The 14,904-nt window shown below is 41.7% G+C and overlaps 1 protein-coding gene and 2 pseudogenes across 1 annotated transcript; 1 reads left to right on the top strand and 2 right to left on the bottom strand.

The window, feature by feature from the left end:
- Window positions 1-651: 651 nt before the first annotated feature.
- On the bottom strand, window positions 652-4,034 carry LOC122520479 (annotated as a pseudogene).
- Window positions 4,035-4,648: 614 nt separating this feature from the next.
- LOC122520478 lies at window positions 4,649-7,295 on the top strand (annotated as a pseudogene).
- Window positions 7,296-10,286: 2,991 nt separating this feature from the next.
- LOC122520477 lies at window positions 10,287-12,545 on the bottom strand. Its single transcript, XM_043640538.1, has 4 exons — window positions 11,862-12,545; window positions 11,413-11,708; window positions 11,060-11,232; window positions 10,287-10,972 (listed from the first exon to the last, which is right to left on the bottom strand). The coding sequence occupies exons 1-4, from the start codon at window positions 12,543-12,545 to the stop codon at window positions 10,287-10,289; spliced, it is 1,839 nt and encodes a 612-aa protein (XP_043496473.1).
- Window positions 12,546-14,904: the final 2,359 nt, after the last annotated feature.

The raw sequence follows: 14,904 nt of genomic DNA, 5'->3' as shown, positions 1-14,904 counted from the left end.
AAAATTATATCATTTCATTTTCTTATACCTGCTTTGTAAATTTATTTTGTGACTCTTCTGTTATCTTCATTATGTATCATGATTCAAAGGAATTTGCAACGATTTGAAAGATTCATCTCTATTTCGATTCTATCTCTAAGGAGATAGACTCGAACAAATTCGCAAATACTTTGATGAATTTGATACTTAGTTTTAAGTATTATAACTAACACTTCGCACTATCGCGTTGTAGTTTTTTATATTTGATATAATTCGGTATAAAGAATAAATAGAATAGAGATATTGCAAGTAAATGCATTGCATTTATAGTACTATTTTTATTTCAATTCGATTCTCTTACTGCATATTAAAAATGCGACGTGTTATTAGGTCATCGAGTATAATTATCTGCTTGGACATTCAATTAGTTGTGCTCGTGTATAAGTCAATGAACTCTAAGATCATTGATGGTTCACGAGCTGTACTAATGATCAGAGAATGTAATTCAATTGTTTAATAATTGAGAATTAAAATCTTAGAAAAATACGGGTTAATTTGCAAACGTAGTATTAAAGATCCTATCTTGCTCGCGCGTAGAAAATGTCCAATGCAGTTTTCAGGGAATGAAGAAAGAAGAGGCTAAATGCAGAAGAGGATAAATGCAGAAGAGGCTAATGCCGAAGAGGCCCCCACTTAATTGTGGCTGAAGAGGGCAACTACATAGACTATTAAGTTATTTTCAAGGGTTCAAACAGCAAGTTTGAACTTTTCGAAAATAGCTCTTTACTCATACTTTATATTTTATTATATTAATTTCTTGCTAGTCATTAATTTGTAATTGTAATTGGAGATGATGGACCATTCCATCTCCTTGGGACACCAAATTTGTGTCCATCAAAATCGTCCAAAAGATGCATAGGTTTTTAATTAGTTAGAGTCAAAAATATTAAAATTCTTGTATTATTAAATTTTGAAGTTTGATTAACGTTCAGTAAATATTACAGTCATTTCTCTTTTCTAATTTTGTCTTTTAAATTTTTAACTGTGTTCGTATTTTATTAAATTTGCAATTTTTCTTTTGTATATAACGTATGTAGTTTAAAGGTATCTTATAATAATTTATAGATATTATTTTTATTGTAGTAACCTATTATAATATTTATACTTTTCTTGATTCTGAAGAGAAAATTCACAATGAGTTGCGCCGGAGATCCCTGCATGCAGCTGCGGAGGTAATAAAGCGGCTCGATATCTGAGATCCTCTCATTCTTGAAGATGAGTGACTCGAACATCTCCTTAAATCCAGGCCAGTTAGCGTATTTACCAGAGAAACTTTTGAGTTGAATGTCCGGTAGTTTGGATTCGAAGCGCGGTTCAGACGTTGATTGCTAAACTGAATGCGCGCTTTGATTCCCTAAAATGAGTGCTTGAGGTTGTTAAATAGCAGCTCACTACAATAGCAGCATAGCGTCGAACTTAAGGTTGTGCTACAACTGTTTTGGACGTTTCAGTGCGAACTCGTGTCGATCAGCGCTGTGCTGTAAGCAGTGTGGAGCAAAGAATCATACAATGCTCCACGAATTAGGAATTCAAAAGCCGGCAATCTCGTTGAGGATCGAACTAATGCCCTTAATCTCATTAGCAACTCGTTAGGACCCTGGTGCAATCGTCAACTCAGCATCCGTTTCGTGTACTCATCATTCAACGCTGTTTGTTACAGCAATTGCCAAGGTTCATACGCAAGTAATAACTGATCATGCTCGTCTACTCATCGATCCTGGTTCGGAACTTATTTTCATTTCCGAACAACTTACCCATCAACTCTAAATCAACCGCCTGCACTCATCTATACCAATCATCGGTATTGGAGGTAAAAGAAAATCTCATACCCACGGTATTATAGATCTTACCACACAATTAACCAAGTACAAGACGACTTCAGTGCTCATGAAGCTCTTCCCGGTGTTGCACTCTTTGTAGCAGCTTCAAAAATCGAGTACAATTGGGATTTAATATATCGATACTCATCGCTCAAGAAATTCATGAAAATGACAGCTTTCTACTTTAAAGTTATCGCGAGACTGAGAAACCACCCTCTCACTTCACCCGAAACAATTATCTCTTCAGAAGAAACAGAAGCTGCCAAGATATTTTGAGTTAGGGCTACTCAAGCAGCTTTCTTTTTACACGAACTCAACGTACTCAAGTCAATCTCAACTCTGCCAAAGGCTCACGCTTTCTTTAGATTGACTGTCTTTCTTGATCACCAAGCAGTCATACGAGTAAGAAGGTCGGCTCAACCTGTCCACACTAACATTGGATAACAAACATGCAGCAATATTGCCACGACATTCCTCACGCCTTACTACACTCATCATAGAACACTCGCATCTACGTATTCATCATGGAGGCATTTAAATCACTCTTGTTGATAAAAGTCAATCATACTGGATTCTCGGAGGTAGAACTTCATTCAAAACCCTCATTCTCCGCTGCATATCTTGCGCGCGACAACGGGGAAATTCGTGCACAGCGATTGATGGGACAGCTGCCTGTCGTGCGTGTCATACCATCACGGCTATTTACTCATACCAGCGTTGACTAAACTGGTCCACTCACAATCAAATGCTTGAAAGTTTGTGGTAAGAAATCAACGAAAGGTTGGATCTGCATCTTTGTATGCCTCACAACGTCAGCTGTGCACCTCGAGACTGTCAGTGACTATTCAACTGTGATAGCTTTATCCTAACATACAGACGCTTTACAGCTAGAAGAGGCATCCCACGCGACCTGCATTCAGACTGTGGCACAAATCTCGTAGGCGCGGAATCAATGTTAAAACCGATGTTTACTAAATGCACTCAGAAACATTATGCTATCTCATCAGTACTTTCAACCGACTCCACTTAGTGGCATTTTAATCTTCTTGCTGAAGCACACATGGGTGAAAAGTGTAAGCGGTAATAAAATCAATTAAATTTTAATATCCTGAAGCCTCTCATGTTCAAATTATATACCATGCAAAAACCTTAAATAGCCTTGTTGTCGAGCTTCTTGAGTTTTTCTTTGAGAATATGCGAGTAGGCAGTTGCTCCAAAAGTAACTAGCTTTCCCAGCATAACGTCCTGTAAAAACCATAGTTCGTACGATGTTGTTTTTGGATTGAAAACTCGTGTCTAACACGACCTTCTTTGCTTTGAAGCGTAGTTTTGATTTCAGCTTGATTAATCTTTTTTTATAATATAAAGCATACTAAAAATTTTTGTCGGATCGACTTGAAGTTTTTACAAAATATTCCTGAAACATGGTACTTTCACCTTAAAAATTTTCAAAAAAAATCTAAAAAAAAAAATTAAATATCCTACCCTTTCCTTTAATTCGTCTTGCGTATTAGCGAAACCTGAACCGAGGCCACCGAAAAAACACGCTTCTCTTACTATAACCGGATAACCGAGTATCTTAGCTGCTTCAAAGGCCTTCTTTATGGAATACACAGCTAAACTCGGTGTAACTTTTTCTTGAATCTCACCAATAAGTTCGACAAATATTTTACGATCTTCCGATTGTATGATAGATTCGATCGGTGTGCCTAAAATTTTAACATTGTATTTTGCGAATATACCGGTTCTCACTAATTCAACTCCGCAGTTCAATGCAGTTTGTCCACCAAATATTAATAGCACTCCATCGGGTCTTTCCGAGCGTATTACTTGTTCAACGTAATCCGTAATGATTGGTAAGAAGTAAACTTTGTCAGCCATCCTTTTGGTAGTTTGCACTGTTGCAATATTGGAATTTATTAGAAGTGTTTAGATGCATTCTTCTTGCAATGCTTTGATCGCTTGTGAACCAGAATAATCGAATTCACCAGCCTGACCAGTGTTAAGTTTTCTATAGATACTAAACGAGGTCGAAATACGTCGATGAGAATGCAATACCACCATTTTCTTCTTTGCGCATGACATTAATTGTGGCGACATTAATAAACAGTCAAATAAATGTTCAGGCAACATGGAATAGAACATAAGAATACTGTGAACTTGACTCCAGAACATAACGGTTCTAATTAAAGAGAAAACCGTACCGTTGTCGAGGCTATTCAGATTGATAGATTTATTTTAGTTTAATATGTATAAGAAAAGAGAAAGTTGAAACTAAATATAACTCCTGTGTTGCGTAAGAATATGCTACGTTGTCAAATTGCGGCGACCGAAATTATCACATTATGATATTGATATATACACTGATATTAGACAGTGGCTGTTCAGACCATATAATAAATAACAAATCCTATTTTTACGAATTTATCACTATAGAGAAACCCATAAATGTTAAAGTTGGAGACGGTAGAATCTTCAAAGGTACAAAGATAGGGAAAATTTTTGCTTATTTTAACGTAAATGGAATGAAACATAGAATAACAATACCTAATGTATTTTACGTGAAGCAGATGGATAAAAATCTGTTGAGTTTTGCTCAAATAACTAATAAAAATAAAATTATTTCTGTTTAAGACACATCGAAAATATATAATATGCAAAACAATTTAATTGCAGTAGCTTACAAAGAGCATGGTTTATATAAAATGAGTAGTTTTATTGGCAGGAAAAATTGTTATATTGCAGCGAAAAAATAAGTAAATAAAACACAGAAAGAAAGATTTCATAGAATGGTAGGCCATGTTAATTTCAAATATTTGGAAAATATGTGTAAAAATAAATTAGTTGAAGGTATGCCGGAAAAACTAAAGTCAGTATTTTTAAAATGTGGTACGTGTGTCCAGATTAAAATACATAATCTACCTTTTGAAAATAAAAGGAATAGAGCTACTGGAATGAATTTTAGATGGAATGGATTTTTTTGTTGATGCTGACTGGGATGGAGATAAAAACGATAGAAAATCAACAACTGGATATATTATAAGAATTTTTTGAAATGTTGTTTACTGAAAATCTAGAAAACAAGGAAGCGTTACTAAATCGTTGACAGCTGCTGAAAATATAGCTTTATCAGCATGTGTGAGTGAAATTAAGATTATAAAAAATTTATTCAAAGAATTTAAAGTAAAAATTGAAAATCCAATTAATATTTATGAAGATAATTTTGGAAAAATTGCTATAGCCAAATTTGAAAATATGACAAGAAATTCAAAGTATATAGTAGTACAATATAATTTTGTAAACGAATGCTATGAACAGAAAATTATAAAAATTGTAAAAGTGGATTCAGGATTCATGTCAAACTTCATGACACATGGTTATCGTACCAGAAGATTGGCGGTAGATTATTCTGTTCCACTTGTCACGAATGTTAAATGTGCCAAACTTCTTGTCTAGGCAATAAGAATATTAGGTGGACGTGCACCGCGTATGAAGACGCACACTTATTGCATGTCTTCACTAAGAATGATTAAACTACCGGGTCTCAAAGATGTTCACGTAATTGCTCGTGATCCTGATGCAAATCACAAAGAAGATTTTGCATCATGCACAGCTGCCGCTTTGACAAGTGGTATCACCATGATATTTGCTATTCCCAACACTAGTAATGATTTCGTTGATCATCAGACCTTTGCCTTGGCAAAAGAGCGTGCCGTAGCTTGTGCAAGATGCGATTATGCTCTTTTCGTTGATGCATCATCGAACAAATACATTAAAATACCAGAACTCGCAGCCCTTGCCATAGGCCTCATGATGTATCTGAATGATACATTCACAACGCTTCGTTTGCTGAATCTGAACGTTTGGATAAAGCATTTTCAAAACTGGCCTAAGAAATATCCTATATGTGCTCGTGCCGAAGGACAAACTACAGCAACCATTCTATTTTTGGCTAATTGGTACGATAGACCTGTTCATATTTGTCATGTTGCACGAAAAGAAGAAATTAAAATCCTACGTACTACCAAAAAAAAGGGTCTAGAAGTAACTTGTGAAATATATCCACACCATCTTTTTCTTTGTCAAGATGATCTAAAACAAATAGGTGGAAGAATGGGTCAAGTACGAGCTCATTTGGTATCTATATAGAACCAACAAGCGTTATAGGAAATTTAGATGTGATCTATTGTTTCCCGACGCATTATGCGCCTCATACTGTTGAAGACAAATTAAGAGAAAATGCGCCACAAGGTTTTCTAGGATTAGAAACAATTTTAGCATTGTTATTTAATGCAGTACACGAAGGAAGACTAACGATAGAAGAACTGGTCGAGAAATTTTATAAGAATCCAAAAAAGATATTAAACATACCAGATCAACTAAATACTTACATTTAAGTTGATCTCAACGATGGGTGATACCGGAAGCATTATTATTTAGCAAAGCTCAATGAACACCTTTCGCTAATATGAAAGTTCGTTGATTTGTTCACAAAGTTATTCTTAGAAGTGAAGTAACTAACGTCGAAAAACAAATTCTGGTTAATCCAGGTTTTGGTCAGGATATCAGAGAAATGAAAGAAATATAAAACATCAGTATATTGTCAATGCAAAATCGATCGATGTGAACGTCGACCATTCAATGTTACTCGGAGTGCAACGAAATATTTCACCTTTTTCCTTTAGTAGTTCAATACGTCACAAGAGCAATAATAGTACAAATTTACATCTACAATCGAAACCTTCGAGTCATGTTAGTTGCAATCTGACCGGTCATCATATTCTTTCAGCAGATACATTTAATAAAGAAGAACTGAAAGAGGTGTTTAATCTTGCCGAAACATTTCGGAATGCGATTCGAAAAGTACGAACTTTGGATCACATACTGAGAGGACAAAAAATAGCATCTATTTTTTACGAAGCTAGTACCAGAACATCGTGCAGTTTTGCAGCTGCTATAGAATAACTGGCTAGGCGGGTTATTTACTCTAATGGATATGCGTCATCGGTTAAAAAGGGTGAAACCTTAAAAGATTCTGTGGCTGTAATAGCTGGTTATGCGGATGTTGTCGTTAGACACCGAGAGCCTGAAAGTGTTTCAAGAGCATCTCAACACTGTAGAAAACCTTTAATAAATGCCAGCGATGCTGTTGCGGAACACCACACTCAGGCCTTACTGGATATCTTTACGATTCGTAATGAGATTGGAACTATTAATGGTTTAACGACTACTATGGTCGGGGACTAAAAGCACGAAAGAACCGTTCATTCTATTGCAAGGTTACTAACTTTGTACAACGTTGAACTTGGATATGTTTCTCCACCCAGGCATGAAATGCCCGAACATGTGATAGATTATGTCTAAAAGCGTAGCGTATCTCAGGAAATGCTTAAAAGTCCTGAGGCAGTATTAGCAGATACGGATGGATTTTATTAGGTGGATCAGTAAGTAATGTCGTTTCTCAGCATGCCAATACTTGTTAAGCATTTGTCAGTTTATTGCGTATTTCAAAGTAGTGATAAAGACATTTTAAGGTTCAATTGTCTTATTTAGTTGTGAATAATTAAAACTTAAATTTGTTTTTTAATGTAAGAAAACGACATTACTTTCCGGTCCCACTAATATAAATCATTTATCCGTTTTTCTTTTTATAACAAAACAAAATTTATATTTGTTTGCAAGTCATCTTTATCGTAAAATCATAAATTACGTAAAAATTATATATATCAATAAATCATAATAATCATTTTTAATGGAATTTTTGCATAAACACTTACGATGAAAATTAATCAAATAATTACATCAATTTATATTTAACAAAATCTAATTTTTGTTTTAAAATACTGGTTAAAAGAAACTCAGTAGATTATACAGTTACACGTTTTGGTGCTCTTACCAACCATTTATCTATCTTATCCAAACCACTTTCGTTGCTTATAATTACTGTTTTTATTTGCAATTTCGTAGGTGCACGTAAAACAGCTTTGCCTCCGCACGACGCAATCATAGCTTAAGATAAAAAGAAATAAATTAATTTATTAGGTGGACCGGAAAATAATTTCCTTTCTTCGCATGCCAATATTTGTTAATTATATTTGTCAGTTTATTCTGAATTTTTGAGTTGTGTATTTTAAATCGTGCAGCTAGCGCGTGCAACAAATACAGACATGACCAGTGAAGACGCCTACAATGTTATCCCCCGCGACAAAAACTGTCCCTCCCCTGCCCGATCTTTGTACACGGCAACAAAATAGAGCAAATTGTAAGTTTACGCTAAGCGCTACGTAAGCTGTAGAAAGTTAAGCGCTACATGCGCTCGATAAGATAAACAAAAGATTCAAAAATTAATACAGAACACCCTATGTTAATTACTGGGACTCCCAATTCAAGATAATTAACCACAAGATAGATGATGTCTTCTTCCTTAAAATAAAGAGATTCTTAAGACCAAAAAAGCCGCTAGACATAGAAACCATCTCCATAGAAGTCAACGACGTACACCTATTACACCATGCCAATTGTACCATACCGGATGTCCCCTCAGTCAACAACAAATACCTCTTGCAAAAACCACAATACATAATAAACGGTATAGGAGCATTCTTGGAAACCATCAACAATGCGCCCAAATATCTGAATAATAAAACCTCCCTGAAAAGAATTGTTGATACAAAACTTGTGACCCTCACAAACTCGTTCCGAAATAAGGAACAACAAAACATCCCAGTAACACATTTCAGTTAAAACAATCCAGCGTTTAGTCCAACCCTTCAAACAACCATTGTAATATTTCAACAATGAAATTCAAGTCCGCAAAATCTTCGTTGCACTTACCAACGTAACCTCGTCCGGCATCGACAACATCCCGCCAATAGTCCTAAAACATCTACAAAAGCACGTTGTAGATTTACTTAATACATGCCCAACAAATCGGACAAATTTGGCATAAAATTCTAGTTAACTTCCAAAGTAAGTAGTAAGTATATAGTAAACGGCTTTCCATATTTGGGAAAAAATGAAGGGGAGTATTATCGGTCCCACTTGGGGAAATTGTAGCTGTTTCTAGCATTTATATAGGTGACTAGAAAATGGTCGAATATCTCCCAATGAGTTCTACTAAACAGTTTAACGCTGGAATGAGTGAGATAGGACAGGATAGATAAATGAACAAAACACTTTTACGCGGCACAAAGCTTCTTGCCTCGACATAAAAACTCTCACGGAATTGAGAGAAAAGCCGGGGAAAGAGAACAATTTATTCAATAAAACTGGTGTAACGTACAATGACAACCAAAAGGCTGAAAAGAAAATATATTATTAGAATAACGACGCGAGGTACCTTTTGGTCGCACGCTAGAGAGCTCTTTTACCGTTCGCTTCCGACGCAAGGCGACAACCGAACGCACGCTGTTTCTTATCGCACCTAACGATGGCTTGTCTGGCCAGAACCTTATCCCACGTTGGTAGCCTGGCGACAGGTTGCAGATAATACGCTACAACTGTCCGACTACAATCCTGTTGGGAACAAAAAACCAGACAACTCCACACACTCCTAACTCACTCTCACACGCTCTAGCCACGTTGCCTAGAACAAAAGCCAAGATAGCGAGAAGCTCAAGATGGGAAACAAACTGTTGTTAGCTCAAACCAGAGTGAACACCAGAATGAGACTGAAGTGCGTGCACAAGGCCCCACGCATACTATCCCCCCCCCACACCTCAAGGCGCTCTCCCATGCCTCTGGCATGGTAAGGCGCGCCCGCACGCATTTCGACATCCCTTGCGCGCCATCGCCACCTAATTAACGCATACGCCGCCTATCCTATTCCGCGCGCAATATAAATTATTCCAACAACGTAAATATCGCCGAACATCCCGCCCGCCTTCGTCGTACTGACGAACCAAACCGAGCTACGGTTGACTGGTTGTCTCAACCGTCCCTATCGTCGAACCTGAGGGGGCACAGGCGCGCAATGTGTCGCTGGCGCAAAGAGGTGCTGGTCTTGACGGTGACCACTCACACCAACCCGTCAGGGCCGGGGTACAAGTCGGTGATCCTGCCCAACGGCCATATTGAGGGAGGGTACCAATCATCCCTTATCAGTACCAGCTGCCCGACTCGGAAGTTCTCGGCTGGATTCCTCCATTTCTCTCGACCCTGTAAATGCGACAAGTACTCGTTTGACCACCGCTTCCAAAAATTATTGCGGACGCGCTGAAGAAGTTGAAACCTTTTTAACCGGTTCTCCGGCAAAGTAGATAACTCGGCGTCCTGAATCAAAGTCGACACTCCCTCATTGAGGAAGTGAGAGGTAGTGAGCACTTGCAGGTCGTCTGGGTCCGAACTCAGCGGGCCCAATGGACGAGAATTAAGGCAGGCCTCGATTTCCACGAGAACGATGGAAACCTCCTCAAAGGTAAGCGTATGTTAACCCACAACTCTTTTCAAATGGTGCTTGACCGACTTGACACCAGCCTCCCACAGCCCACCATACTGAGGGGCATTGGGGGGAATGAAAGTCCAGCTCGTTCCGTTGTTAGCGAGGAGAGATTCAACCCTATGATAAAAGTCCGAAGCCCGGCGGAACATAGCCTTAAGCTCCTTATCGGCCCCTTGAAAATTGGTAGCGTTGTCACTATAAAGGTTTCGGCAAATACCACGTCTTCCTACGAACCGACGGTATGCACAGAGGAAAGATTCCGAGGATAGGTCGCTAACCAGCTCGAGGTGGATAGCACGAGTAGCGAAGCAGACAAACAAAGCGATGTATCCTTTACCCGATCGGTTTCCACGACCCTTTGACATCCTCACTTGTACAGGACCCGCATAATCAAGGCCAGAATTGGCGAAAGCCCTACTCCCTACCACTCGATCCACGGGTAACTCACCCATAAGTTGGTGAGCTATCTGAGGCTTAGCCCTTTGGCAAGGCATACAGGCTCGAATAACTGATTTGATCAACCGATTCCTGCATAAGACCCATACTTGCGACATCAGATAACCAAATGTTAAAGCCGGACCCCCATGGAGGCACTGGTGGAGTGCGTGCCGCACAAATAGTCGACTAAGATGCGAATGTTGAGGCAAGACTGGCGGATGTTTCCGATCAAAAGCTAGATGAGAACGTGTCAACCGGCCTTACACCCCTAAGAGACCATCCCCCTCACCCACGAAGGTGTTCAATGTGCTAAGCCGATTACCTTTCGGCAATCTCTTCCCTGCTGTCAAGAGTCCGATCTCTGTCGAAAAGGCGGTTGCCTGGGCTAGGCGAATGACCAGTATTCGTGCGTCGGAAATCTCAGCACTGGTCAGAAAATGAGACGAAGACCCTACTCCTAGTGAGCGGCCGCTCCGCAACCAGACGATGGGCCGTCTGCAATATGCGACAAATCGAAGAAGCTTGGTTAAAGAGGAGAACCGAGTCAGGATCTCGGACTCATTCGAGCTGTAGCGGACATGGTTCACTCGAACCGTTTCAATAGAACGTGGCTACTCAACGGGAGGCCTAGCCAGCCATGAAGGGCCGTGTCACCACAGGGCACTCTTGGCTAACTCTTCCGGTGCTACTCCTCGCGATGCCAAATCGGCAGGATTCTCCTTGCTCAGGACATGTGACCATGAGGCCGATGGTAGTTGAGTCTGAATAAGGGAGACACGGTTGGCTACAAAGGTTTTCCAGTGGCACGGATGCTTACGAAGCCAAGTAAGCACAATCTGGCTATCTGACCAGGCAAAAATTGGGCGTTTCTGTAAGAAATCCAAACTCATTAGGTGACGGATAAGCTTAACGAGAAGAGCTGCTCCGCAAAGTTCCAAATTAGGAATACTCACAGTCTTTACAGGAGCTACCTTAGATTTTGAAGATAATAGTTACACCTTACACTTCCCATCACCCTTATCAATACGCAGGTATACCACCGCGGCGTACGCACGCGAAGACGCATCAGAGAAGCCATGAATCTGGTAGTAAGAGTTCGATGTACCACCTTACCAGCGCCCTACGGATAAACTCGGCAAGGTAACCAAACCTTGCCAATATTCATACCAACGCTCACGAAGCTCCGACGGTAAGGGTGAGTCCCAATCACACTTCAAAAGCCACATATCTTGCATTAATATTTTGACAACAACCGTAACCGGGGAGAGCCATCCTAATGGATCGAATAAGCGAGCGATATTCGACAAAACGGATCTTTTGGTGTGGGCGGCAGCTAAGTCTGCTACGCTAGCCACATCGAACCTAAATTCGTCCTGTTCCGGGACCCATCGAACCCATAACGTTTTGACAGTCTGATCAACTTCTATGTGTTTCTCCACGCCCGGTCGTGCAGAATCTGGAAGAACCTCTATAGAATTAGCCGCCCACTTATCTAACTGGATGCCAGCAGAATCTAATAACTTGACCAGTTCATCCCTCTTTCTAACCGCCGTCGGTATGTTATCCGCACCGGCAAAAGTGTCGTCGACATACGTCTCCGACTCCAAACACCGAGACCCCAATGGATACCGCGAACCTTCCTCCCGTACCAACTGCGACAGAGTACGAATCGCCAGGTAGGGAGAGAAAGCTGTGCCATAAGTGACAGTTTTCAAACGAAATTCCACCGGTTCCGATGCTGCGTCGGGCGACCAGATAATCCGCTGGTAGTCCTGATGTTCCGGCTCCACTCGAATCTGACGAAACATCTTTACAATGTCAGCCGTGAACGCCACTCGGTACCTACGCTAATTGAGCAAGATTAAAGAAAGATCGCTCTGTAATGGAGGGCCTGTAAGTAAAAAGGAATTTAGCGAGTGTCCGTCCCTCGTACGCCGAGAGGCATCGAATACCACCCTTAGTTTCCACCTGGATTCATCCTGCTGCACCACGGCATGGTGAGGTAAGTACCATGTCTCTCAGCGCAGGACCACCGACCTCGGGACTCGTGACATGTGGCCTAGCTCCTCGTACACCCTCATGAAGTAACGGTACGCCTGAGCCAATCGTGAATCCCGTGCAAACTTACGGTGCAAACAAGCAAGAGAGCTAAGGGCCATCCGTCTTGTCTCTGCGACCACTGGGGGAAGCTCCTGCTTCAGCGGTAGCCGCACCACGTACCGACCTCTCTAATCCCTCCGATGCGTTTCCTGAAAAATTAACTCACATTTCTCCTCCTCTGGTTTTAATCTCTTAGGTGCATTCGACACCTCCTCCAGCTCCCAAAACTGCTGCAAAATGTGATTCAACTCCTCCTGAGACGAACAGTGCAAATCCAGCGAAGAAAAGGTAGTCGCTGTCGCCTCCGCCCGCCGTGCAGCTCCTCCATCCACACGTCCGGAGATGATCCACCCAAGCGCCGTATCCTGCGCGACGAGCTGCGACGTCGAGGATCTTCTTAACCCCGGCCGAAGTAATTGGCCGTAAATATCGGCACCTAAAATTACATCTATCCGCTTCGAGACGACAAACTCTGGATCTGCTAACGGAATGTCCTTGAACAGGTCTCCGCCAACCCTTGAAGCATAATTGACAGACGGAAGCAGAGAAGTTAGTTTTGGTAACACCAGAGCGTCCACCTCGACTTGGAAGGTGATATCGACCGCCGACCGGATAGTAACTCGTACCCCCGACCGGGCCGTACCCGCGTCTCCTGCCCCATGTCCTGAAAGAGGCACATAAGTACGCCGCTTAGGCAATCCGAGTAACTGCGTGATCGTTTCGGAAACAAAGGAAACCTCCGATCCCTGATCCAGAAGCGCTCGTGCCCATGTTCCCTTCCCCTTAGTACCTGCTACCCAAACTCGTGCAGTAGCAAGCAGAATACTCCTAAAGCTACCCGAGACGTAGCCGCATGCAAACTCACTGGCGGCGCACCAGTCCCATTAATTCCCGAACCTCCCGCCACCGTTCTGGAAACGAGTTTCTGCATTCCTACTCTACTGGGCGTATGGATAAGCGTATGGTGCTTGCCCTTGCACGCGGAAAAGCGCCCCCTAGAGGGACAAGACTTCCCCGAATGCATCCTGAGACAATTGGCACACAAGGCCAAACGCCCAACCTCTCGTATCCGCTCCGGTAACGCCATTGACCTGCACCGATAACACCCAGCCACCTGGTGTGGACCAACACAAAGTGGACACTGGACACCACTTCCAAACCCCTTAGTCGTGATCCCCGAAACCCTCGAATGGTGAACCTTGCGCAAGAAACCTGATCTAGGGGGGGCTACCCTTTTTTCCCCTCGGTTTTCCCCCTGCATTTCACAATCCCGCGCCCTCTTCTCGAGAAATCCGATCAATTCCGCGAACGTGGGCATAAAGCAGGGCCCAGGGGCGCCTCTCCTTCCTGACTCCGATCCTAAAGCTGTGCTCAACCCCTCCATCGAGATGAGTTCCGCATTCCACGACTTACGCATGTCCACATCCAATCGCGTAACCATCAAGAAATAAAGTACGCTATCCCAATTTTCTAACGGCGAACCCGCATTCTTCAGAGACCTAACTATACACTGCATCCTATCAAGGAGTGAACGCAGCTCCGCGATGGACTACCTCTTAAGACGCGGAAGATCCAACAATGCCTGAAGTTATTTAAACAGAAGGAGTATCGGATTAAAATATCGTGCCTTTAACGCCTTCCAAGTGCTAGCCTAATTCCCAGTGCTAGTCGACACATCTTTAATCAATCCTGCAGCCTCACCGACTAGGCACGATTTCAAATATCGCAACTTGGTGGTATCGTCCAGTCGCAAGGAATCGTGCATCATGGACCTGAAACTGTAAAAAAAGTTCTCCCAATCCTCCTCATCGCCCGAAAACTTCGGCAGAGACATCTTTGGGAGCTGCGAATAACTCGGATCTAATCCGGACCCCTGGGGGTGGGAAGATTCCCTTGTGGGGGTAGGCGCCTCTGATTGGACAAGCTGTCGACACAACGCTACGAACGCGTTATATGCCTCACGGATTTTCTTAATTTCATTCTCTATCATATACGGGTCGCTGAGGGCGTCCGGCCTGACTGCGATCTCTTCGTGGGTCTGCCGCACCGCCGCAAATACCGTAGCCA

This window comes from Polistes fuscatus, unplaced genomic scaffold (assembly GCF_010416935.1).
Source record: "Polistes fuscatus isolate 324 unplaced genomic scaffold, CU_Pfus_HIC Scaffold37, whole genome shotgun sequence".
NCBI lineage: Eukaryota > Metazoa > Arthropoda > Insecta > Hymenoptera > Vespidae > Polistes > Polistes fuscatus.
The sequence above is the reverse complement of the archived record's forward strand: the minus strand, read 5'-3'. Positions and strand labels throughout refer to the sequence as shown.